Source organism: Rhinopithecus bieti, unplaced genomic scaffold (assembly GCF_001698545.2).
Source record: "Rhinopithecus bieti isolate Rb0 unplaced genomic scaffold, ASM169854v2 scaffold_10264, whole genome shotgun sequence".
Taxonomy (NCBI): Eukaryota; Metazoa; Chordata; class Mammalia; order Primates; family Cercopithecidae; genus Rhinopithecus; species Rhinopithecus bieti.
The window spans coordinates 62,862-72,355 of NW_016806418.1; the positions used below are offsets into that span (position 1 = coordinate 62,862).

The 9,494-nt window shown below is 53.0% G+C and overlaps 1 protein-coding gene across 1 annotated transcript in view; it reads left to right on the plus strand.

Moving 5' to 3' along the window:
- The window catches only part of VSIG10L (V-set and immunoglobulin domain containing 10 like), a 12,607-nt gene extending 3,708 nt beyond the window's left edge, over positions 1-8,899 (plus strand). The window contains exons 5-11 of the mRNA XM_017876458.1: positions 1-176; positions 1,175-1,429; positions 2,112-2,390; positions 3,095-3,391; positions 6,176-6,289; positions 6,515-6,669; positions 7,792-8,899. Coding sequence (XP_017731947.1) covers positions 1-176; positions 1,175-1,429; positions 2,112-2,390; positions 3,095-3,391; positions 6,176-6,289; positions 6,515-6,669; positions 7,792-7,863 — 1,348 coding nt within the window. The 3' untranslated portion in view covers positions 7,864-8,899. The remainder of the gene's footprint in view (positions 177-1,174; positions 1,430-2,111; positions 2,391-3,094; positions 3,392-6,175; positions 6,290-6,514; positions 6,670-7,791) is intronic.
- Positions 8,900-9,494: the final 595 nt, after the last annotated feature.

Here is a 9,494-nt window from a genome sequence, read left to right on the forward strand (position 1 = left end):
CCCCCCCGCCGACATCGCGTGGAGCCTAGCGGACCCGGCCGAGGCCGCGGTGCCCGCGGGGCCGCGCCTCCTGCTGCCCGCGGTCGGGCCGGGCCACGCAGGCACCTATGCCTGCCTGGCAGCGAACCCGCGAACCAGCCGCCGCCGCCGCTCGCTGCTCAACCTCACTGTAGCGGGTGAGAGGCCGGGGCGAGAGTCGGGGAATGCCTGAGGGGCGGGGCCAGAACAGGGGCGGGACTAGATGAAAGGGGCGGGGCCAGCAAGGAGGCGCAGCATACCGGTGGGTGGGGCAGGGCCAGCGGGAAAGCTGGATCACCAAGGAGCTGGTATTCCCGGGGTGGGGCGGGGCCAGCGCGGGGGGACGGAGATACCTAGGCTAAGGGGCGGGGCCAGCGAGGAGGAGCCCGATACCGGAGGGTGGGGCGGGGCCAGCGGGAAAACTGGATCACCAAGAAGGAGCTGGTACACCCGTGGTGGGGCAGGGCCAGCGCGGAGGGGCCGAGACACCTAGGATAAGAGGCGGGGCCAGAAAGAGGACAAGGGAAGGAGCCAAATGGAGTGGCAGGGAATGACCAGGACTGACGGGCTGGCCTAGTACTGAGAAGGCGGACATTCCGGGGCATGGAACACTCTCAACAAAGTCGACAGCGGAGTTAAATGGCAAAGAGTGGGAGTTAGAAAGGGAAAGAACTAAGTTGCTTGGGCGGGTAAGTGGGATCAGCAAACGGAGAAGGTACCTGGGAAGGGGGCGGAGTCACCAGGGAAAGGGGCGAGGTCATTTGGAAAGCGGGCAGAATTATCTTAGAAAGGGGATGGGGTCCGCAAGGAAGGGCGGAGATATCTGGGAAAAGGGGAGGCTTCTCGGAGGGCAATCCAGGAGGGGGCGAAGTAACCTGGCAGAAGTGGTGGAGCTGGAAAGGAAGGGGATGAGTTACGTTTGGGAAGAGAAATATCATTGTGTGAAGATGCAGTTTTCTTAAGAAAGTTGGGCAGTCATCAGGGCTGCCGGCTACCCACTTAGCGGGGAAGTTGGGAACGAGATCTCAGGAAAAGTGGGGAGTGTGAGCGCCTATGGAGCGGGGCTAGGGAAGAAGGGAGTTACTGCGCAGAGAGGCGGGGCTGGAGAAGAAATGAGTGAGGGACTACATCTTCATTCTCTGCCTTCTCTCCGCAGACCTGCCCCCCGGGGCCCCACAGTGCTCAGTTGAAGGAGGTCCCGGGGACCGCAGCCTCCGCTTCCGCTGCTCGTGGCCCGGCGGGGTCCCTGCCGCCTCCCTGCAGTTCCAGGGTCTCCCCGAAGGCATCCGCGCGGGGCCAGTGTCCTCTGTGCTGCTGGCGGCCGTCCCCGCCCACCCCCGGCTCAGCGGCGTCCCCATCACCTGCCTTGCTCGCCACCTGGTGGCCACGCGTACCTGCACAGTCACGGCGGGTGAGACGGCGCGGGGCTTTTTTGCTGTTTCTCGAGGAGGAGGGAGACTTTTTCTTTGGTCCTTCGAAAATTCTGAAGGGGTTTGGGGTACGTCCTTAGTCCAAGAAAGAGGCAGGACTTCACTGTCTTCAAACTAGAAAAGGGACAAAGATTTCCCTATACTTCATGGTGAGGGCGTGCAGGGATGGGGGTATTTTTCTGGACACAGGAAGAAGGCCATCACTTTCCCACGTGTTCAGAGAGATAAAGCAGTGATGTTTTAAAGAGTAACGAGGTCGGGCGCAGTAATCGCAGCACTTTGGTAGTTGGGAGCGGAAGGATTGCTTGGGCCTAGGAGTTCAAGACCAGCTGGGCAGTGTGGCAAGACCCAGTCTTATAATTATTATTGCTACATAATAATAATAATTATTATTATTATTATAAAGAAGAATGAATAGCTGAGAATAATATGAGTTTCCCAGTACAGGGCCTACTTCTATGGTATGTGTTCAATAAGTGTTTGATGAGGAAATCAGATAATGAATGAATGAATGAGCGAATGAGTGAGTAAACTGGCAGTTCTTTCTCAGGTGGCCAAAGCGCCGGGGCTTACCACCATCTGATTTAAAGTAGGGCATACGACCTGTTCTTTGAATCCAAGGTAAGGTCTTGACTTTCTTAACTGGGCTTCTCCCACCTGCAGAGGCCCCCCGAGAGGTGCTGCTGCATCCGCTGGTGGCAGAGACACGGTTGGGGGAGGCAGAGGTGGCACTGGAGGCCTCTGGTTGTCCCCCACCCTCTCGGGCATCCTGGGCCCGGGAAGGGCGTCCCCTGGCTCCAGGAGGCGGGAGTCGCCTGCGGCTCAGTCAAGATGGGCGGAAGCTCCACATCGGCAACTTCAGCCTGGATTGGGACCTGGGAAATTACTCTGTGCTATGCAGTGGGGCGTTGGGAGCTGGCGGTGACCGGATCACCCTCATTGGTGAGCCACATTATTTCAGAAAGCCCGCAAGTCCAGGCCCCAGCCCTTCCAGCCCTCAGACCCGGAAGTTCAGGCCCCAGACCTCTCCTTCCTCAGACCTAGGATCCAGGCCCCAGCCCCTCCTCCCTCAAACNTGCATCCGCTGGTGGCAGAGACACGGTTGGGGGAGGCAGAGGTGGCACTGGAGGCCTCTGGTTGTCCCCCACCCTCTCGGGCATCCTGGGCCCGGGAAGGGCGTCCCCTGGCTCCAGGAGGCGGGAGTCGCCTGCGGCTCAGTCAAGATGGGCGGAAGCTCCACATCGGCAACTTCAGCCTGGATTGGGACCTGGGAAATTACTCTGTGCTATGCAGTGGGGCGTTGGGAGCTGGCGGTGACCGGATCACCCTCATTGGTGAGCCACATTATTTCAGAAAGCCCGCAAGTCCAGGCCCCCAGCCCTTCCAGCCCTCAGACCCGGAAGTTCAGGCCCCAGACCTCTCCTTCCTCAGACCTAGGATCCAGGCCCCCAGCCCCTCCTCCCTGGAGTCCATGCCCCAGCCCCTCCTCCCTCAGACCCAGGAGTCCAGGCCCCAGCTCCTCCTCCCTCAGACCCAGGAGTCCAGGCCCCAGCCCCTCCTTCCTCAGACCCAGGAGCCCAGCCGCCTAGCCCCCTTCCCTCTCCCCTCTAGCACCCAAGAATCTAGCCTCCCCTACATCCCTCTAGGGCCCTCCATATCTTCGTGGAGGCTTCAGAGAGCCAGAGATGCAGCCGTGCTGACTTGGGATGTGGAGCGCGGGGCCCTAATCAGCAGTTTTGAGATCCAGGCATGGCCAGATGGGCCTGATCTGGGCAGGACTTCCACCTACAAGGACTGGGTCTCCCTGCTCATCCTGGGGCCTCAGGAGCGGTCAGCTGTGGTGCCCCTTCCACTTCGGAATCCAGGGATCTGGACCTTTCGGATCCTGCCCATCCTGGGGGGCCAACCAGGGACTCCATCACAAAGCCGGGTCTACCAGGCCGGTGAGTTGGGGCTGTCTGAGTAGACCTTCTCAGTCTGTTGTGCCAGATCCTCCCTCTCTCCCTGTTTTAGTTTCCCGGGGCCTGCCCTAACAAAGTACCATGAACTGCACGGCTTGAAACAACAGGCATTGGCCGGGCGCGGTGGCTCACGCCTGTAATCCCAGCTCTCAGGGAGGCATAGGCGGGAGGATAGCTTGAGCCCAGGAGTTCGAGACCTGCCTGGGTAATATAGCGAAACCCCGTTCTCCACAAAAAGGGGGAAAAAAAAAAAAAAGAAACAACAGGAATTTCTTCTCTCACAGATCTGGAGGTCAGAAGTCTAAAATCAAGGTGTTGAGAGGGTCCTACTCCCTCTGAGACCCTGTGTAGAATCCTCCTTTGTCTCTTCCTAGCTCCTGGTGGTGGCTGTTTCATCCTTGGCATTCCTTGGCTTGCAGCTGTGTCACTCCAACCTCTGCCTCCAGCTTCCCACAGCCTTCTCCCTGTGTGTGTGTCTCTGTCCTCTTCTTCTTCTTCTTTTTTTTTTTTTTTGAGATGGAGTTTCACTCTTGTTGCCCTGGCTGGAGTGCAATGGTATGATCTCAGCTCGCTACAACCTCCACCTCCCGGATTCAAGTGATTCTCCTGCCTCAGCCTCCTGGGTAGCTGGGATTACAGGCATGTGCCACCACGCCCAGCTAATTTTTGTATTATTAGTAGAGATGGGTTTCACCACGTTGGTCAGGCTGGTCTCAAACTCCCGACCTCAGGTGACCCATACACCTTGGCCTCCCAAAGTGCTGGGATTAGAGGCGTGAGCCACGGCACCTGGCTTCTGTCCTCTTCTTTTAAGGACACCAGTTATATTGGATTAGGGTTCACCCCTAATAACCTCATATTGACTTGGTTACATCTTCAGAGAACTTATTCCAAAATAAAGTCACACTCACAGGAACAGGGGTTAAGACTTTTAAGATATGTTTTTCTTTTGGGGTGGGCACAATTCAGTTGATAACATTCTTCCATTGGAGTGTCTCAGGATTTAGTCCGCACTCCCCAAAGTGATCATGTTCACGCTCATGGCCTTCAATAACATTAATACTCAGATGACTCCCAAATGTCCTATCCTGGACCCTGACTTGTCTCTTGAAAAGGATGCTCCCTACTTAAGATCTTCACTATTTTTTGGCGGGGTGGGGTGGGGTGGTGGGACAGAGCGGAGTACAGTGGCATGATCTCAGCTCACTGGAATCTCCACCTCCTGGGTTCAAGTGATGCTCCTACCTCAGCCTCCCGAGTAGCTGAGATTACAGATGTGAGCCACCAAGCCCAGCTAATTTTTTTTGAATTTTTAGTAGAGACAGGGTTTTGCCATGTTGGCCAGACTGGTCTTGAGCTCCTGACCTCAAGTGATCTGCCTGCCTGGGTCTCCCAAAGTGCTGGGATTACAGGTGTGAGCCACTGAGCCCAGCCAAGATCTTCACTTTGGATGTCCAATTAGCATCCCAAATGTCATACGCCCAAAACAGATCTTTTGGTGTTTTCCCTCAAAACTGCATCCCCCAACCCTCCAGTCTTCCCCATACTCATAAATGTCACTACTCACAGGCCGCATCACCCCTGACATCCTAATTGCCAGCAAGTTCGGTCCATTTTCCTTCTAAAATATTTTCCATCTTCACCCCAAGGCTCTGGTCAAACACAGCATCCTTTCTTGCCTGGACTGCAACAGCTGTTTATTTGGTATCTTTATACTCCCTCTTGCTCTCAGATAATGCATTCTCCATGTAGAAGCCAGAGTTATGCAAATCAGATCATGAGGCTGCCCTACATAAAAGCCTTCCATTAATTTCTGCGGGACCCCTTTAGGATCTGGTTCCTGGAAACCTTTTCTACTTCACCCTCCACCTTCAGCTCTCTCCTTCCATATCCTCCACCCATGCTGGCCTTCGTTGAACAGAGAAAGCTCTTTCCTAGTTCTGGACCTTTGCATTTTCTGTTCCCTCCTCTTGGAACACCCTTTCCCCGGGTTTAGTATGACTGCCTCTGGTCTTTATTCTTCAAGTCTCTGTTCAAATGTTACTTCCTCAGGGACCTTAGCTCACCACTGTTTGTAAATGTCACATCCTTTCCCATTATTCCTTTTTTGTTTTTTCTTTGTTTGTTTTCCTTTTTTGAGGCAAGGTCTCACTTTGTTGCCCAGGCTGGAGTACAGTGGCACGATCTGGGCTCACTGCAGCCTCAACTTCCCCAGACTCAGGTGATCTCCTTACCTCAGTCTCCTGAGTAGCTGGGGCTGCAGGCCCAGCCACCGCACCTGACTAGTTTTTTCTAAGTTTTGTAGAGACAGGGTCTCGCTATGTTGGCCAGGCTGGTCTCCAACTCCTGGACTCAAGTGATTGCCCACCTTGACCTCCCAAAGTGTTGGGAATCACAGGTGTGAGCCACCACACCTGACCCTCATGATCTCTATCACATAACTTTTTCTTTCTCGGGACAATCTGTGATTATGTTATGTATTGCTCATTTATTTCTGACTTCTCTCCTAGAATTAAGCCCACAAGGGTAGGCATCTTTCCTGTTTGGCCCACCAATGAATCCTCACTACCTGTCCGAGAGCCAGGCACACCGCAGTAACTGTTAAATGAGTTGAGAGTGCTAGGGTCCCACATTCCTGGGTTCTGGGAGGGGAGGGACAGTGGGGACTGGACTCCTGGGTCCCAGCACAAAGTTAGGGGGCTTAGGAAACTTGGGTCCAACCTTGGTTCCTGTTCCCCTTCTCTTTCTTCTCTTTGTCTCTTCCAGGCCCCACATTGAGCCACGGGGCCATTGCCGGCATCGTCCTGGGCTCCCTACTGGGCCTGGCGCTGCTAGCCGTACTTCTCCTCCTTTGTATCTGCTGCCTGTGCCGCTTTCGTGGTGAGCAAGGGGACTGGGGAAGGGGCAAACATGGCCAACCGGGAAGGACCCTAGAAAGAGGCTGGTGGAAGACCTGACTGAGCCAATCAGCACCATCATAGGTCATCCGTCCTGCCAATCAGCATAAGGCTCCGCCTCTCAGACCAGCTTCCCTTGCTATTGGCTGGGTTGGCACGTTGGGGCAACTAATCAGGTGTTCCTGCTTCTCTTCCTCCTCTCAATCAGGAAAGACTCCTGAGAAAAAGAAGCATCCTTCTACCTTGGTCCCCGTGGCCACCCCCTCAGAAAAGAAGATGCACAGTGTGACCCCAGTGGAGATTTCATGGCCTCTGGACCTCAAAGTCCCGCTGGAGGACCACAGCTCAACTAGGGCCTACCAAGTGAGTGTGGGTGCCCTCATTTCCTCCTGGAATCGGGGCGGAACTTCTTGTATTATAGTCAGGGAGATGAGAGGGTCCCAATTATCTAACTCCAGTTTTACTTGTTAGTTTACAGTCTGTATAACTTTATCCTTTTAAAAAATGCATCAAGGTTGGACAAAGCTTCCCGCCTCACTTTGATGTATAGTAAAATAAGAGTGAATTCCAGTTTCACTTACAAAGGAGGATGAGATAGGATCTCTCTCTCTTTTTTTTTTTTTGAGACAGAGTCCCACTCTATTGTCCCGGCTGGAGTGCAGTGGTACCATCTTGACTCACTGCAGCCTCTGCCTCCTGGGTTCAAGCGATTTTCCTGCCTCAGCCAACTGAGTAGCTGGGATTACAGGCATGAGCCACCATGCCTGACTCATTTGTGTATTTTTGGTAGAGACGGGGTTTCACCATGTTAGGCAGGCTAGTTCCGAACTCCTAACCTCAAGTGATCCGCCCACCTCAGCCTCCCAAAGTGCTGGGGTTACAGGCATGAGTCACTATGCCTGGCCCCTTCTTTTTTCTTTTCCATAAAAATTGAGCAAGACCCATTTTTCTCTATGAAGTGGTGTGGAATTTCCTCGTTTCCCCATAAAAGAGGGGTTGTTGTGACCCGGCATGGTACCTCATGCCTGTAATCCCAGCAGTTCGAGACGTTGAGGAGAAAGAATCGCTTGAGCCCAGGAGTTCGATATCAGCTTGGGCAACATAGGGATACCCCATCTCTACAAAAAATTTTAAAATTAGTCTGGCATAGTGGCATGTGCCTGTAGTCCCAGCTACTAGGGAGGCTGAAGTGGGAGGATTGCTTGGGCTTGGGAGGTTGAGGCTTCAGTGAGCTCTAACGGTACCACTGCACTCCAGCCTGGATGACAGAGCAAGACCTGGTTTAAAAAAAAAAAAAACTGGGTTGGGTTGTTGGCTGGCTTCACTCCATCGATAGCCAGACATTTTTTTTTCCCCTCTCCAAGTGGAGGGTTCCCAGATAATCTCTAAAAAGTTCATGCAAGAGCTGGAAAAAGTTCAGTGGGTGAGTCATGTCACATCCAGGGTACTACTGAGTTCTCCCCGCACCCCACCTCTCTCTTCCAGGCCACAGACCCCAGTCCAGTTGTCTCTGTAGGTGGAAGCTCAAAGACTGTTCGGGCAGCCACACAGGTGTGATCAGAGCCAGTGGCCTGCCCTGCACAGGGCATTTTGGGCCAGAACTTCCTATTTCACTCCAGCAGCAGGCAGGGCCAGCTATGACTGAGGGTTGGACCCTGAAAGTGGGACTTTCTGTCTCCCTCTCTTGCTGCAGAAGAAGAGTCTTCCTGTATTTGTGCAAGTAAGGAGATGTGACTTCTTGGCTGGGAAACTCCTGCTGATATAACTGTGTGGTTTGCACAACCTCCAAGCCTCTGCAGCAGACAGGCAGGGCTTGCTGTGTTGCTCTGAGCTAGAGAGGGAGCTTGGCCATGCTCTCTGAAAGGTCCCCCTACATTCACTTTGCCACATGTAGACCACACCCCATCCAGCTCCCAGCATCTTCATCTTAAAACAGATCAGATCATGTCCCTCTTCTCTTTAAACACTTCTATGGCCTGTGCATTTCCCTTCAGATATTATCCAAACTCCTCGTCGTGACCTTCAAAAATCTTGTGGTCTGGCCTCTGTTGGCCTCCCTGACCTCCCCTCCCAATTCTTTCTCTGCCCCGTGACCCCAGTATCACAGGCTGTCTCTCAGCCACAATTTATTTTGCCCCTAGAGTTTGCTCTGCTGGTAACACTTCTTTTTCCCGTATGTCATTCATTTCTCAAGTCTAAGAGTAACAATTGCCATCTTAGACGACCATTCCCCTACCCCTCCCTTAGTCTTGGGTTAAGTCCCAGAATCCTTGAATTTGCCATTTCTGATACATAAATATGTAATTACTTGTGTGGCCTGAGACTCTCTGTCTAAACTAAGGGCTTTACGAAAGCAGAGACCACATCATTATCCCAGCACTTAACCCAGAGCCTGGCACACAGCAGGCAATCAATAAATATTTGTTGATTGATCAAATGTTTTGGTGCCGGTGAAGAGCTGGGCTTGCTGCTGCTGTCTTCAGCATAAGTCTTGCTTTTTCGGCTGGGTTTCTAATTGAGAATTTAGAGAGTGCCTTGGTGAGGATTCTTTGGACTGCAAGTAACAAAATAAAATGGTGGCAGGAAATATGAAGGTGGCTGGTTTCAGGTTGGCTCAGCAGCTCAGTGATGCCATTAAAGACATGGGCCCTTTGCATCCATCTGCTCTGCCACCCTCAGTGGGTTGCACATTGACACTAAGCATGTTGCCTCATGTAGCAAGATGGTTGCTGCAGCTCCCGTCATCGCATCTTCATACAACTGTGTCCAAAGATAAAAGGAAGGGGACAGAACTTCCTCCCTATACATCTTCCCCACCCCCTACCTCCCTCTATCACTGCCTTCTTCCCTCTCATGAGGTGGGAGGGAAGCTTTCCTGGAAACCTACAAGCAAATTTCCATTTATGTCTCTTTGGCCCAAACTGGCTACTTAGTTGCAAAGGAGGCTGAGAAACCAAATATCTAGCCTGTATCATAACAGGTGGATCTTCCAGCAAAGAAGAAAGGGGAACCAAACAAATGTGGGTAACCAGCATCTGTCTCAGGGAAGGAAAGCATGTGAGAGAACTTCTGGTTCATGATTGGGGGTAGAAAAGGCCATTGGAAGATAGAACCCCTGGATCCTTTTGGAAAGGTGAGGGTTGGGGTTCTGGGCCCTCTACGTCTTTTCTGTATCTATTAGGGTTTGC